Here is a 14749-nt window from a genome sequence, read left to right on the forward strand (position 1 = left end):
GCTGGCTAAGCTTGGATGTGGGGCAGTGGGGCTGCCTCCTCTGAGGATTTGAGTTTGTTTTCCTCCTTTAAATGAACAAAACAACTCTAGTGTTAGAGGGAGTCGAAAGACCCGTGGGAATTGAGCGCCTCTGCCGTCCCTTGCTTCTTGGTGGCCTTGTTCTTTCCCAACTTGCGGACCTGCAAATGCAACAGTGGAATGATCTCTCCTCAAGCGGGTCTGATGATCTACTCCGTTGCTTTAAACAGGCCAGGAAGACCCTTGTGGCCTCCTGACCAACTTCCTGCCAATTAAAATAAGGACACCCTTGCAACTTTCCCCATCCTAAAGCCAACGGCCACTGCTTAAGGGCCCACTACCTCCTCATTACACAGGAGCTGTATTGAACAACTAGCCTGGTCACCTATGGTGACAAGGAATCCTGGGCAGGCAAGCGAATGGTCTAGCAAAGGAAGGACGAGTTGCTCTCTTGGTCCTCTGCCAACTGCTTAGTTTCCGTGCTATGCACGAATGAAGGGGCTTCTGTTTTTTTCTGTCAGCACTGGCCCTATATTAGGCAAAGTGAAGCAGTTGCCTTAGGCGACAGACAGTGGGAAGTGGCAGAAAGGTGTTGGAGGAGAGACCAGGGTGCCACCCAGCCTTCTCTGCACATTCTAAGTTAGCCAACTACCTTCAGGTGCAGTAGAGGATGGCGCCCCGCCATTAGTGCTGAAAACAGGTTCATCTTCCAGTCCAATCTGGTTTTTTGTACGTGGAATGGGAGGAGGTGCCATCTTGCTCTTTGCCTCAGTCAGCAAACTGTCTTGGGCTGGTCCTACTCTATGCCCAGTGTGAAAATGAAGTGGATTGTCAAAGGAAGGGAAGGGTCACACTGTTGTTCTGCTCCCGGTAGAGAAGCGATCCGTCCCACTTGTGGCAACCCACTTAGAAGAAGGCATTTAAAAAAAAAAATAGCCTGTGGAGAGGCCAGCAGCCTGTGTTTCCATGTTGGCCATGGAGGAGAAGACTTCCCCTTCTCTGAGGTCAGTATGAAAACCCAAACTACTACCCTCTTATCAGACTAGTGGGGGGGGGGGAAATGCAGGCTAGTTACATCTCTGGGTCTATTTACAAGGCTGCATTACACATTGTTCAAAGCTCTTCTCTGCCTGTTATTGTCTGTATTAGTTTCCTCTACAATAGCCTGACCTCCCACTAAGCCAAAATATTGCTCTTTTTGTTAAAAGATCTGTGAAAAACATAAATTGGCCTAAAATAGGTTACCATCACTTTGAAATATATCTTAGCTGCTGCAGGATGTGAAATGGAAAGCTGTGTACTTCTTAATGCTTTGGCATTCAGGTGCAAGCACTTAAACAGATGTGTGTTAGAGACAGACAGTATCATAGAATCATAGAATAGCAGAGTTGGAAGGGGCCCACAAGGCCATCGAGTCCAACCCCCTGCTCAGTGCAGGAATCCACCCTAAAGTATCCCTGACAGATGCTTGTCCAGCTGCCTCTTTGAAGGCCTCTAGTGTGGGAGAGCCTGTTACTTCCCTAGGTAACTGGTTCCATTGTCGTACTGCTCTAACATCCATACTGTTGTTTTCTGGATTTTTATTTATTGTTTTATCGTTATTTATTGTATATTTTAATGGTGTTGATGTCCACCACCCTTTAAAAAAAGTAACCAAAGGACAGTATACACATCTTTTAAATAACTACAAATAAACCTAGGCTAACAAAGTGTCCCCACACAGCAAAAGTAGGGACAGGATGGGGACAGCTATTTATCAGGAGGGACCAGGGAAGAGGGTTAGTTTCTCACACCCCATCCTATCTCTCCTGCACCACAGCGTGGCTTAATTAAACCTTGGAGGGATATCAGTTGGGGTGTGTATGTTACTTAAGTCCCTAACTAGCTAACTTGTTGTCCTGTCAGGACACTCAAACTCTGCTGCCTAATGGTAGGACCGGCCCAGAGAGCACACGCTCTCGGTTGTGGGCCCATTTATGTCTGCCTGGTCAGCAAGGGTCAGAGCTGTGCAGCGTGTTCCAGACGGGGCCAGGATGCGAATCTAAGACGAGACCTCCCCCCTCCACCCACCCTCAGTGACTTCTGTGGCACTGTTGTCATCTTTAATGCAACCTCTGGGGCGTGGGGGAAATGGGCGGAGCCCTCCACTCGCTCTTCTCCCCAGATGGTGGGCCAGGGGGCAACGGCGAAGACCCCAGGAGGCGCTGCCGTTCCTGTCCTGCTGCTTCAGCCCAGGAGCTGAGCCCAGGTGGCAGCAGAAATAACAGCGGGAACACCATGCATTATTGAAACGTTGAGTCCCCGCCGGCGGCTTTCACGATCGGCTGCTGAGCAGGAAGTGGGCCGTGGGAGCAAGACTCTGTGTGTGGAGGAAGTGTGGCTCAGTGGCGGAGGACAGACCCTCCGACTGAAAAAAGCGTCCCCACCCCTGGAGCAGATGATGTTGGGTTGGGGGCCTGAGTCATTCTATAACCATTTAATCCGATGTGCATACAAATTTCAGTTTTGTGTTGGGAGGATTGCCCCTTTCTGCCCTTTATAGCCCTGGTCAGCAACTACTTTTGGCCAGACAGAGATCGGAGGATGGCAGGCCAGGTTTCACACAACCCCCCCCCTCTACCTATGCTGCAGCCCTTGCTCTAGCAACTCTTGAGTTGGCAACTCTGCGGGCCAGGCAACGCCCATCAAGATTTTGTCTGAGGGCTCCACCTGCAGATCCTGACTGTCTAACCACCTTCTGTATATGCAGTGGAGGTGATTCATGATAGGTGCTTGTGTGCAAGGGAATCCCTCTTGTTATCTCCGACCCAAAGTTGGAGATAACAGTGGGATTTTCTGCAGGCAGCAGGTTTTGGAAGCCAAGCCCTTCCCCCCTGGAGGAGTCTATGAAGGCTCTGTTGGACAGATGAGTTAACAGGTAGTGGAAGGGTGAGGAATGACCCCGGGGGGGGGGATGGGCACCTCCACAGGGACACCTCCATCGCTGTGAAATCAAGTTTGCAGACTGCACAGATAGCCCTGGGATTGCAACCATCATTCACATGTATGGATGAATAATCCACCCAGGTCCAAGAGCTCTCATCTAGGATTTGGTTCATCCAGATTTTGTGTGTGTGTGTGTGTGTGTGTGTGAAACAGAGAGAGAGAGAGATCTGACAACCTCTTTCCTGTCCGTCCCTTTTATTGCAGTCCGGCAGCGATGGCCGAAAAGAGCCTTGACCCCACCTGTGTCTCCATCGCCCTGGAGGACGCCGTCTGCAATTCCGGCTCTCAAGAAGCTCCCCTGCTGACCACCCACCTGAAGAAGGTGGAGAACCACATCACGGACGCCCAGAGGTTCTCCCATTTGCCCAAGCGCTCGGCCGTGGACATTGAGTTCATCGACCTGTCGTATTCTGTCCGCGAGGGCTCGTGCTGGCGGAAGAGAGGTAGGGCGCTTCCGGGACGGCATGGGCGCAGGCCTTTTCCCTGGCCTCTTGCTTGGAGGCGGACATTGCTCTGTGCGCACACTTTCCCCCTGCTTTCCCCCTGCGCCTTACTTCCATGCTCCCTTATGGCATGGCGCATGTGAGCACATATGCACACCCATGCGCACATACATTTAATAGGTATCTGTGAATAGCAGAAGAAGGACCCTGAATGTGCCAGTATCTCTTTGTGTAAGCATATAATGGAAAGGAACGCTTGGAGAATCGTGACTAATGTTCTAAGCAAGCTCCATCTGCCTCTGAGTCACAGCCAGAGCCGAGCTCGCTGATTGGCTGGGGGAGGACATATCGCTCGTGCGAGCCTCCCTTTCTTTCTTCTAGAATGTGAACGCCGCAACTTCAGGGTTTGGTTGAGTGGAACAGGAAACGGTTGGGCCCTGCAACGAAATGTTGCAGCGTGAAGCGCTGCTGGTTCAGACTTCCTCCGAGATACTCCGTTCATCTCGGCCTCCTCCATTCTTTTTCCGAGAAGCCCTTGAGGGTGGTGGTGGTGGTGGTGGTGGGTGGGGCCAAAGGCAAAAAGGGGCGTGGCCAAATATTTATTTATTTATTTATTTTATTACATTTATATACCGCCCCCCAGCCGAAGCTCTCTGGGCGGTTTACAACAATTAAAAATAGTAAACATTAAAAGTATACAAAATTTTTAAAAAACATAAAAACAGTATAAAAACAACAACAGTATCTATTTAATTATATTAGCATATAAAATATATTTGCATATTTTAGCTTAAATCTCTCAGCGGCCGTCGCTGAGCCTTTGGAGAGACATTTCAACATTTATTTATTTATTTATTACATTTCTATACCGCCCAATAGCTGGAGCTCTCTGGGTGGTTCACATTTTAGAATGGGGAGAGGGGGACTGCAGAAAAAAGGAGAAACCAGCAGGCAATTGATGTTCAGGGAATGGGGTTGGGCCTGTCTGGAAAAACCCAGAGGGCCCTATCAGGACTCCAGGTGGGCCAAAATGGCCCCCTAGCTCTCAAGGTCTACAGCCCTGCTCTACTCAATGCAAAGTCGAATGTCTCCCAATGGAGGCCTGAGCTTGGTCCAAAATGACAACTGAGATCTTTCTCCTAGGTCCTCCTTGAGGTGCCCCATCCTCTGTGGTGAGGTGGGTGGCAACCTGAGAGAGGGCCTTCTCTAGGGTGGCCAGAGGCAAAAAGAGGACAAGGCTCTGGCACTGTTAATAGTGGTGCTGAAGAGGGAATTTCAGCAGGTGCTGTGGGAACCTCCTTGTGGGATCTCTATAAAGCTTTTCTTTGGGTTTGTTACCATCACAGTACATTTCAGAGGCAAATCAAGGCCATTGGTTTCTGGCCAATGTTAGTCCTACTTTGAGGAGACTCATTAAGCAAGGCTAACGTTGGACACAGCCCATTGATTTCCCACGTGCCGACGGCCATTTCTGTGGTGGAGAGGTAGCAATTGGCCAAACCAAGGTCTCTCTTGCATCCCACGGCCTCTAGCCTGCGTGAAAAGGCAAATGCCAACCCAGGGATCACTGGGAAAGGAATTAAAAATAAAACTGCCAACATTGCGCTGTCTTCATACGAATTTATGTGTGTGGTCACATTTGGAACATTGTGACCCGTTCTCATTGCCACATCTCAAAAATGGATATTGTGGATCTGGAAAAGGTGTAGAAAGGGACAACCAAATGATTTCCCCTGTGAGGAAAGGTGGCAATATTTGGGGATTTTTTTAGCTTAGGTTATGTGAAAAATGTGTGTTGGGGGTTGCATGAGAGAAGTGTGGAGGGAGGACCTGGGGTCATCCCATGAAGCTGATTGGTGGGAGATTCGGGATAGATAAAAGGAAGGACTTCTTCACAAAGAGCAATCAAACTATGGAATTCACTACCACGAGATGTAGTGATGGCCACCTATCAATAGCTATTAGTCCTGATGGCTCTGTACTACCTCTAGTATCGGAGGCAGGATACCTGTGTACACCAGTTGCTGGGGAACATGGGTGAGAGGGTGATGGCCACCAATTTGGATGGCTACCTCTGGGATCAGAGGCAGAATGTTGGGGAACCTGGGTGGGAGGGTGCTGTTGCACTCACGTCAAGCTTACGGGCTTCCTGTTGACAGCTGGTTGGCCGCTGTGTGAACAGAGTGCTGGACTAGATGGACCCTTGGGCTGATCCAACATTAGGGCTCTTCCGACATTCTTATGCCTTTTGCTTCTGGGATGGAACTCCCCTCGCAAAGGAGTACCTTGATTTGCCAGGTCTAGTTGGTCCCTTAAAACATCGAGGCCTTGGAGTGAAGCAAAAAACACATTCTGATAAGGAGATAAATTTAGCATCTGTTTCCTGCCCCAACCTTGGGTACCTCCCCCTCCCTCCCCCTCTCTCGCTCTGAGCTCTCCTGGGATCCTTATCCTGCGTAGGCAGCACCACTTGCGCCTTGCATATAAATCATTGCTGCAAAAAAGCCGGGGGAGGGTTACAGCAGGTGGTAGGTGGCGGCCTGCCTTAGTTGGCTCTTCTTAATGGGACGCCAATCACCCGCCCCCAGAAGCAGGAGGGGAAATGGAGCCGAAAGGAACCCAGGAAGATCTTGGGGTTCAGACAGCACAAGGTTGAGCAGGGGAGCTCTTTTTTGGTTTGCACCTGAAATCGCTTCATGCCGATATCTTGGAACTTGTCTCACCTGCAGCTCAGGGATGGCAGGTAACAGGGAAGCCTGTTTATACCCCCCCCTCCCCAGAGACGCACACAAATGAACCATGTGGACCAGTTCAAATTCTCATCTGGCTGCTGCTGCTGCTGCTCTTGGCTTGGCGGGGCCATGGACATGCCGTGCATCTTAAGGGATGTCTCATGCAGGCCCTCTGCAGTCCACACAGATGCCCACAGGCACGGCGGCTTGGGTCATGTGCTTCCCTTCTCTGAAAACCGGTGGGGTGGGTCGTCTTGCCAGCTGGCTTACTGGGCATGTGAAGCAGCCCTGTCAAATTGCTCCTTTAGCTGTGCGGTGGAAGGAATGGGTGCGGTTCTACTGTTCCACCAAATGAAGAGCAGACCCACCTGGATAAACGTCCCAAGTAGGCCCCTGCCTGCACACCCACTGTAGCCCACTAGCCACGTAGGGTGGCTCCTTTTTTTTTAACCAGTTGCCCAGGGCTGCAATTACAAGGGCGTCATCGGGTTCCCCACCGCCGGAGGGCCATAATTCACGGCTGATGATGGTCCGTCAGGCCTGGAGTGGTGCAACGCCGGCTTCTTCAGAACGTTTATCCCGTTGCTTCAGCTTTGGGGAAGAAGAGGGACAGGGCCGTATCTCTATCTGCAGAGCCCAAAGGAGTTTTGCTCTGCCTAAGCCATGGAGATCCAGGTTAATCCTACTCAGGATTGACTTTGCAAAGCCCTTGGAGAAGAGCTTCCCTTCGTCAGCTCTGCCTGGGCACAAACACTGAGTGATGGCCAGGGGACTCCATTGCTGCCGTTGCCTTCCTCTGCCCAACCCAAGTCAAGATATCTGGGGTAGATTTAGCCTCCTTGCTTCCTGACATCCCTAAGGTGAGCGAACCAGTGGGAATTAGTCAGGACAGGTTTCTCAAGAGCTTCTCTGTTTGCCTCAATAGATGTTCATCGGGGGGAGGGGCATAGCTTGGTGGTACAGTCCTGCCATCAGAAGTGGTCAGAATCTTTCCCAAGATGCCACCCTGTTTCTCCTACTGGCAATCGTTGGCTTTCCCATCTGTTGTGCGTCCCGTCCCCCCATTCTTAAAGGTTGAAACGCCTCTCCTGAGACTGCGTTACTGGCAGGAAGAGTTTTAAGCTTCAAAAGGCTGGCATCGGTTTGGAGTTTCAGCCCCGCCCCCTTTCCATTGGTTCCGCCCACCAGTGGGGTGTGCCACTCCCCAGAACTCCTCTGAAATGGAATTCGGTCCCTGGCTGAAAGAGGTTGGAAGGAGACTTGATGGACCGAGGAACTGACTCATACATTACGTCCGGGTTTCCGCAAAGTGGCCCATGTCATAGGACGAGTCATCTCAAGACGGTGCGTCCATCTCAGTGGTTGGCCTGCCAACCCTGCTGCTTGGCTTATGCTGATGTCACCTGTCCTGGAAGAATGAGATCACTTTCCGCTGCACATGCAAAACTGGTTTACTTTGTCCACCATGGGGCATGCAGAGGAAGTAGCCGAAAAGCACAACCAACTCCTAGAAGGGCTGGACCCAAGCGTCGTGTACTGTCACGCCTCTGATAACAGGGGTAGGCTTAACACAGCAACCTCCCTCTGACCTCAGTGGGGTCTTCGTGGGATTAGAGTTCAACCATCATGGCTTCTCACAAGGAATCCTGGGGATTGTAGTTCAGCAATGATGCAGAGCACAGAGTTCTTTGAGCTGGACCTATTGGGCAAGATGTCCTGTCACTGAGGTGCCACCCCTTAGGTTAGGGGTGCTTCTAGACAGAGGATTCTTAGCACAGATTTTTTTTCTAGTAATGAGAAGAGTCAGTGTGGTGTAGTGGTTAGAGTATTGGGCTGGGACTCAGGTGATCTGAGTTCAAGTCCCCTTTTCAGCTCACTCGGACTCTTTGGGCCAGTCACTAGGTCTCAGCCTAACCAACCTCACAGGGTTGTTGTGTGGAAAAAAAATGGAGAGGAAGAGGATTGTGTACGCCGTCTTAGGTGGTTCACTGTAGGAAAGGTGAGATGTAAATGTCACCAATAAATGAAAACGGGAGGGTTGAATGAAAACACACACGCACAGATAGAAAAGCGAAACCGTTTGAAATTCAAGGGCTTCCCTCTCCACACCTAAAAGCCTGTCAAAATGCGGGAGATAAATGAAACAAATAAATGAATCCAATAAAAGAAGATGGGGGACGTGGTGGGAAAAACATGGGAGGTTGAGAAACGGAAGGCAAAGCCCCGCCAAGTTCTGTGAACGAGGCAAAGCGATTGATAAAAGCCTCATCTGGAAGCAACATGGAGAGTTTCGTTGGAGAGCCCCCTGCAGAGCTCCGTAAGAGTTCTGGCTGAAACCTGGGGCAGATTCACCGCCCCACTGACACCGGAGCCCCCAGCCTCCACTGTCTGGAAGCAGCTTAGACAGACCAATGGGGGGCAGTTTGGGCCCCCTCTGAAGCCCTGGAAAGGAGGTGTGGGTGCATTTCCCCTGACTGCTGTGCTTCGGGCTTCCCCCCCCCCCCCCAGCTGTGTGATCAAGGTCTCGGCTGTACAGTCACAGCAGGAGTGAACACTGACCAGTTCTCCATAAGCCCCAAATGCCATTTTTCGGAGCCCTTGTGCAGCGGTGTGCAGACCCCCGGTTTGCGCTTGCAGCACAGGCGAGAGTGCCATGTTGCCAGCAAGATGTGCTCCGATGCGATTGTCTGGGAGTGGGAGGCAGGGCGGAGGGAGGGGGGGTTCTGCTGGCGGATGGGATGCTGGGAGCCCCTGCAAGGGCTCAGAGCCCACCGACGGGCCTCTGGCTATGGCTCCCAAAAGCCTCCTGCGGAGAAGGCGGTCTCTGGTGCGCCAGAGCTGAGCTGGATTTGCAGCTGCTGAGCGCCAGGGTTACTGGCAGTCAATGAACTCAAGTAACCGCGCACTGCCTGAGCCGCAACCGTGTCTGAGCGGCAGGCCAGCGGCATCGCTTGTGCAGGGTGGCTGCAGCGGCACAGCCTGTCCTGGTGCTGCGGGGGTTCTCTCACAATCACCCACAGATTAAAATCTACTGCAAAACAGACCTGGCTTTTTGCAATAAGGGAAAGAAAAAAACCCTTTCTTCTTTTCTCCTCCTGCCCTAAGAGGCGAGGTGTGTTTTCCTCAGGGGCTTTCTGTCTAGGCTTGGGAATTTGGCAGGGCTTAAACTGAGTCAGGGCTCTCTGCCCCAGAACCTGTTTCAGTGCCACAGCTCAGCCCCAGAATGGTCTCTATCCCATGGAGCTCGGCCGTGCCGATTAATGGGGTGGGGTGGGTGGGTTTCTGAGCATGTACAGCGTGGTTTTCTTATTGTACTAGATAACTCCAGACTTCTGGAATTGGGGTTGTCAGAAAAGAGGGAGGTTTAGAGCAAGCTTTGAGCCCCAGCACCTATCTCTTTTGAAGGCTTGTTGCTAGGTGTTATGCAGAGCCTAGTTACATTGGAAGGAGAGAGAGAGAGAGAGAGAAATTGTATTGTCGCTGCTGCTGCTGCTGTTTTATTTTCCATCTGCATTGTGAGGCTACAGAAGCCCTCACTTTGTGCGAAACGAAGAGATTTCTCACTTCTCTTTGACATGCGCCTATCCGAAATGGGAATAAAATTGGCTTCAGACTTCTGGCCAATTTGCCCTGACAGCTCACTACACACATGGACGCCACCCCACGCCCCCTACACCTCTCAATCCCAGCTACTTGAACCTTAAAAAAAAGGGGGGGGTTATCTGTTTCCCTCCGCCTCATCCCTATAATCTCTGCATAGGGATATGGGTTGGGTGGGAAAAAATTCCAGCATGCTTTAGCAGACATGCCGTGTCAAGATCACTTTAGAAACCCAGATTAGCAAGGCAGAGAAAGAGGTTTTAGGACGAGAGAGGATAGGATCTACAAAGAGAGATTAGATTAGGTGGATTATAAACTCCTGGAGTATGTTAGTGAAACACGTTGTGACACGGTGGTTGGGAGTATTTGTGTCATTTGTTCACTCTCTCCAGGAGCAGGAATCACTCAGGGCCACATCCTTCACGGAGTGCAGCCCTTTGCACAACAAGGCCCCAGCCTGCCGGTGAACCGGTCTTGTGTTTTAAATGCATGTGTTCAGGCTACTCCATTTTCAAGGACCTTTTCAGTGTCGCAAGAGGCTTTGGGGAGGGATGTTTTCCTGAACACTCGCCTAAAACTGCCTTCCACTCTAACACATCTGGAGAACACCAGGTTGCAGAAGGCCAACCTAGATGGCAGCTGTATAAAACAGCCTTCCTTGTCTGGTTGCCTGTAGATGATCCTTATTCACCCCAGGCTACAAACCTGGTTTAGCAACTGTTGGAATATGAAAGTAATTATGCCAGCTTTCCTTTAAGGAACTGCAATCCTGATTAAGTTTCCCTTCTTAAATATACTTTTAGCATTTTTGTAGTTCAACACTCTTCCCCGCAAAAGTACCTGGGGTGTGGGTGGGTAAAGATCTCTCCATCAACACTGCCCCAAGCGGAGACTGAAAAATCCACAGGATAGACAGGTACAGACACAAACGCATCTGTAGCACTATGCAAGGTTTTCAAGTGGAGAAAAAAACACCCCACCTTGCATTTTAAACGGCTTTGGTTTACCCACCGTATGTGAGTGTTTCATTCAGTCCTCCCATATTTGTTTGTTTGCTTTTACTTCTTACATCTATATCTCACCTTTGCTCCAAGGATTCCAAAGCAGCAGGCACGGTCCTCCTCTCTGTTGTATCCTCCCTACAGCCCTGTGAGGTAGATTAAGCTGAGAGTCAGCGATTGGCCCAAAGTTGCCCGCTGAGATTCCGGCTGGACATCAGGAAAAACTTCCTGACTGTTAGAGCAGTACGACAAGGGAACCAGTGACTTAGGGAGGTGGTGGTCTCTCCCACACTAGAGGCCTTCAAGAGGCAGCTGGACAAGCATCTGTCGGGGATGCTTTAGGGTGGATTCCTGCATTGAGCAGGGGGTTGGACTGGATGGCCTTGTAGGCCCCTTCCAACTCTATGATTCTATGAGTTTCATGGCCGAGGGGAGATTAGAACCTGGACCTCAACACAACACAACACTGGCTTTCATAGGCAAACCATGCTTATTGCGCTCTGTGGTTTGGGATTCATCCTGCAAGAAAGAGAACAAAAAGGCTGGGACCAACATTTCCAAAGGTCAGGGCCGGCTTCAGCCGTTTGGATGGGGTGTGAGTTTACAAAACTCTTCATTTATCTGCTCTGCGCCTCACCCTGCATTTATTCCTTAAACCAAACACTTGGGATTGTCTGCCATTATTGACAATCCCTCCCTACAAGACATGCACACGTGCTCCACCCATGTTGTCTTACCTGGGCAGCCATTTTGCCATTTGCAAGGGATTGTGGGAAACCACGTCATAGCTGCTAGGCTGCCACAGGGCCAAATTACGCATTTTGGACCACGGCAGAGCTGGTGCACTGCAGAAAGTTGCTTCCAGAAGAAAGAGCTTGAGCTGACTCGTGGCAGCGAGCCAAGCCACATCCAGGGGGGCGGGGGAAGCAAGCATTTCTTTCTTGTCCCCTAGCACAGTTAGTTCGTTGCTTCTATGTGATAGCCCTTTAGCATTGCTGTGGCATGGTTTTTCCACAATCGGCTGGAACTGGTATTAAAACGCTTAATATAGTGCTATATTATGCAGCAATCACCTTTCTCATGGCCAAGATGCTAATAAATTTTCTCTGAAATTGACTTCTTTCACCAAAGGCCCTCTGTGCCACTTTAATTAGAAGCTTCCTCCTTGTAGCTTCTGATTATTGCTTCTTCCACTGCAGAGATGGAATGATGAATTGCACTTTTAATTGATGCTTAGTTAGACAATTCCTGTTCTCCATGGGTGGAGGGAGTATTAATTACCAGGATTGCTATGATTTGGCCTATGAAGGCCGTTATTTATTTATAATAGCCAGTTGTTGTTTTCGGTTTCACAAAAAGTTACGTGATAACCTTGCTTGAGCCAACTTTAGTTGATAAAGGAGAATATGAAAGTTTTTGAGCCGCACAGATGTCTGTTTCGGGCAGGCTGAGTGAAGAGTTCTGTGTAACTTGAAAAGCTTGCATTGTCCTTTGTGCCAACAAAATATGGCCCAACATAGCTGACCAGTATAGCAAAATTGGATGAGTTGATACTTGTGCAAAGCTGCATTTCTTAATAATAGGCATATTGTAATAACAGACGGAGACTGATAAGAATTGTATTTTTATTTGTATTTCCTCTTTAAAATTTAATAAATGAATGAATAGGCTGCAATCCTAAATACACTTGCTAGGGAGTAAGCCAAGTTAAACACAGTGGGACTTACCTCTGAGTAAAGATGAATGAGATTCCAGTGTAGGCCCATAGTAGGGTGACCATATGAAAAAGAAGACAGGGCTCTTGTATCTTTAACAGTTGCATAGAAAAGGGAATTTCAGCAGGTGTCATTTGTATATATGGAGAACCTGGTGAAATTCCCTCTTCATCACAACAGTTAAAGCTGCAGGAGCTATACTTGAGTGACCAGATTTAAAAGAAGGCAGGGCACATGCAGCTTTAACTGTTGTGATGAAGAGGGTTCACCAGGTTCTCCATATATACAAATGATACCTGCTGAAATTCCCTTTTCAATACAACTGTTAAAGATACAGGAGCCTGGTCCTCCTTTTCATAGGGTCGCAGTAGCCTATAGATTTCCTGGGGTGGGGGTGGGTTCCTTGCTCTAGAATGCCTCCTCCCTCCACCGATTTGTGGCGTGAAGGCCCCACATCCCTTCACGCCACAAATCCTCTCCTGAAAAAGTGACAGCCCCTCCAGAGAGTCAGGCTGCTACTGGTAGTCACGTGGCATCTGACTTTTCAGTGACAAAAAGAAGACACTAATCAGACACTTAAGTCCCTAATAACGCAGTGTGATTAGTGGCTGCTAGGAGTCTGTCCCTGGACGGATGCTAAGGAGGTCATTGATCTCCTTGGTGCTGGAGGGCTCTTGCGAAAGGCACCTTCCCATTAAAGTCCTACTTAGAGTAGACCCATTGAAACGAATGGGACTTGATTTCAAGTCCTGTTCAAGTTGACTAGCTTAACTCCCATTCATTTCAATGGGTGTCCTCTAAGAAGGACTTTGGATTCCACCTACGGGTTACTTTTGCCCCCACTGCTGTTAGCAGTGAGGAACAAAATCACCTGCTGCAAACACATAATTCAACCTTTCAAAAATTGGACCCAAGTAGGAAATCCACAATCCACAGGGGAGGCTTTATTAGGACCATTCAAATTTGCACAAAAGCGTGCAAGCTTTTGAGTTACTCCGGCAAAAGTTAGAGGAGAGGAGGGAATTCGCGAAATCTGGGAGACAGGGAAAGAACAGAGAGATCAAAGACTAGAATAATTGACCTAGGAATAGGAAAGGAAAGGGGAGAAGGAAAGAAGAGGAGGGAGAAAAGAAAGCAAGCATTTCCCTCCTCCCTCTCTCATAATACTAGAGCCCTGTGGGGTCATATCCCATGGAGCTAATTGATGGGAGATTCTGGACAGACCAAAGGAAGAACTTCTTCACGCAGTGCAAGATGTAGTGATGACCACCCATTTGGATGGTTTCAAAGGGGAATTGGGCAAATTATCAATGGCTACTAGTCCTGATGGCCATGTGCCACCTCCAGTATCAGAGGCAGTAAGCCTATATGCACCAGTTGCTGGGGAACATGGGTGGGAGGGTGCTGTTGCACCTGTGTCCTGTTCATTGACAGCTGGTTGGCCATTGTGTGAACAGAGTGCTGGACTAGATGGACCCTTGGTCTGATTGAGCTCAGTTCTTCTAAAGTTCTTATGATTATTCCCATGTCACTGATGTGCAGTTGAGACTGTGAGTTTGCCCGAGGCAAGATTCGAACCTGGGATTTTCCAGTTCACATGACCATAGCGCCCCCCCCCTTTTATGCTATGCTATGCTAACTATCATTTTGGAGAAGCAGGCTGCAGACGCCGGTGTGGTTGGGTAAAGAAACCACAGTCGAGGCAGAGAAAATCCTTCTCTATTCTTCGGTCACGGTTCTAGCATTTTTTGCACATGTCTCTAAATTCACTGATCCTTGCAGCGATCTGAGATGGTTAATATTCCCATTGTGCAGAATGGAGGCTCCACTGTGCTCACATAAACCTATCACTTTCATGACAAATAGAAGGATTTGAACCCAGGCCTCTGTGAAGCAAATCTAGCACACTATCCATGGTGCCACACTCAACTCAATCCACCCATCCCTCATACGTGCAGGAGCTCCTTTGACCTACAAAGTTGTTGGGGAACGGCATCCGTCTCATACTCAACGGATGGAGGCACTTCTTGGGCCCAAAGGGGAATGTGTGTGGAGCCCTGCCACTCTGTGAAGCTAATGGAAGGAAGCCATTGCAGCCTGGGGATCCCCATGTACACCTTGGTGCTCCTGCACCTGAGTGCTGTGACTAATTTCTCCCAACTAAGACCAGGGAAGAAAGGAGTTGTACTGCTCCAATGCCCTCTAGTGGCGGCAGTGAAAGATGGTGTCCCAGACATCTACGCATCTATTGCCCC

The 14749-nt window shown here is 49.5% G+C and overlaps 1 protein-coding gene across 1 annotated transcript in view; it reads left to right on the forward strand.

The window, feature by feature from the left end:
• The first annotated feature begins 3211 nt into the window (after positions 1-3211).
• ABCG4 (ATP binding cassette subfamily G member 4) overlaps positions 3212-14749 on the forward strand; it is a 34048-nt gene continuing 22510 nt past the window's right edge. The window contains exon 1 of the mRNA XM_063138851.1: positions 3212-3446. Within this exon, the coding sequence (XP_062994921.1) occupies positions 3218-3446 (229 nt within the window). The 5' untranslated portion in view covers positions 3212-3217. The remainder of the gene's footprint in view (positions 3447-14749) is intronic.

This window comes from Elgaria multicarinata, chromosome 12 (genome assembly GCF_023053635.1).
Source record: "Elgaria multicarinata webbii isolate HBS135686 ecotype San Diego chromosome 12, rElgMul1.1.pri, whole genome shotgun sequence".
In the NCBI taxonomy this organism is placed as follows: Eukaryota; Metazoa; Chordata; class Lepidosauria; order Squamata; family Anguidae; genus Elgaria; species Elgaria multicarinata.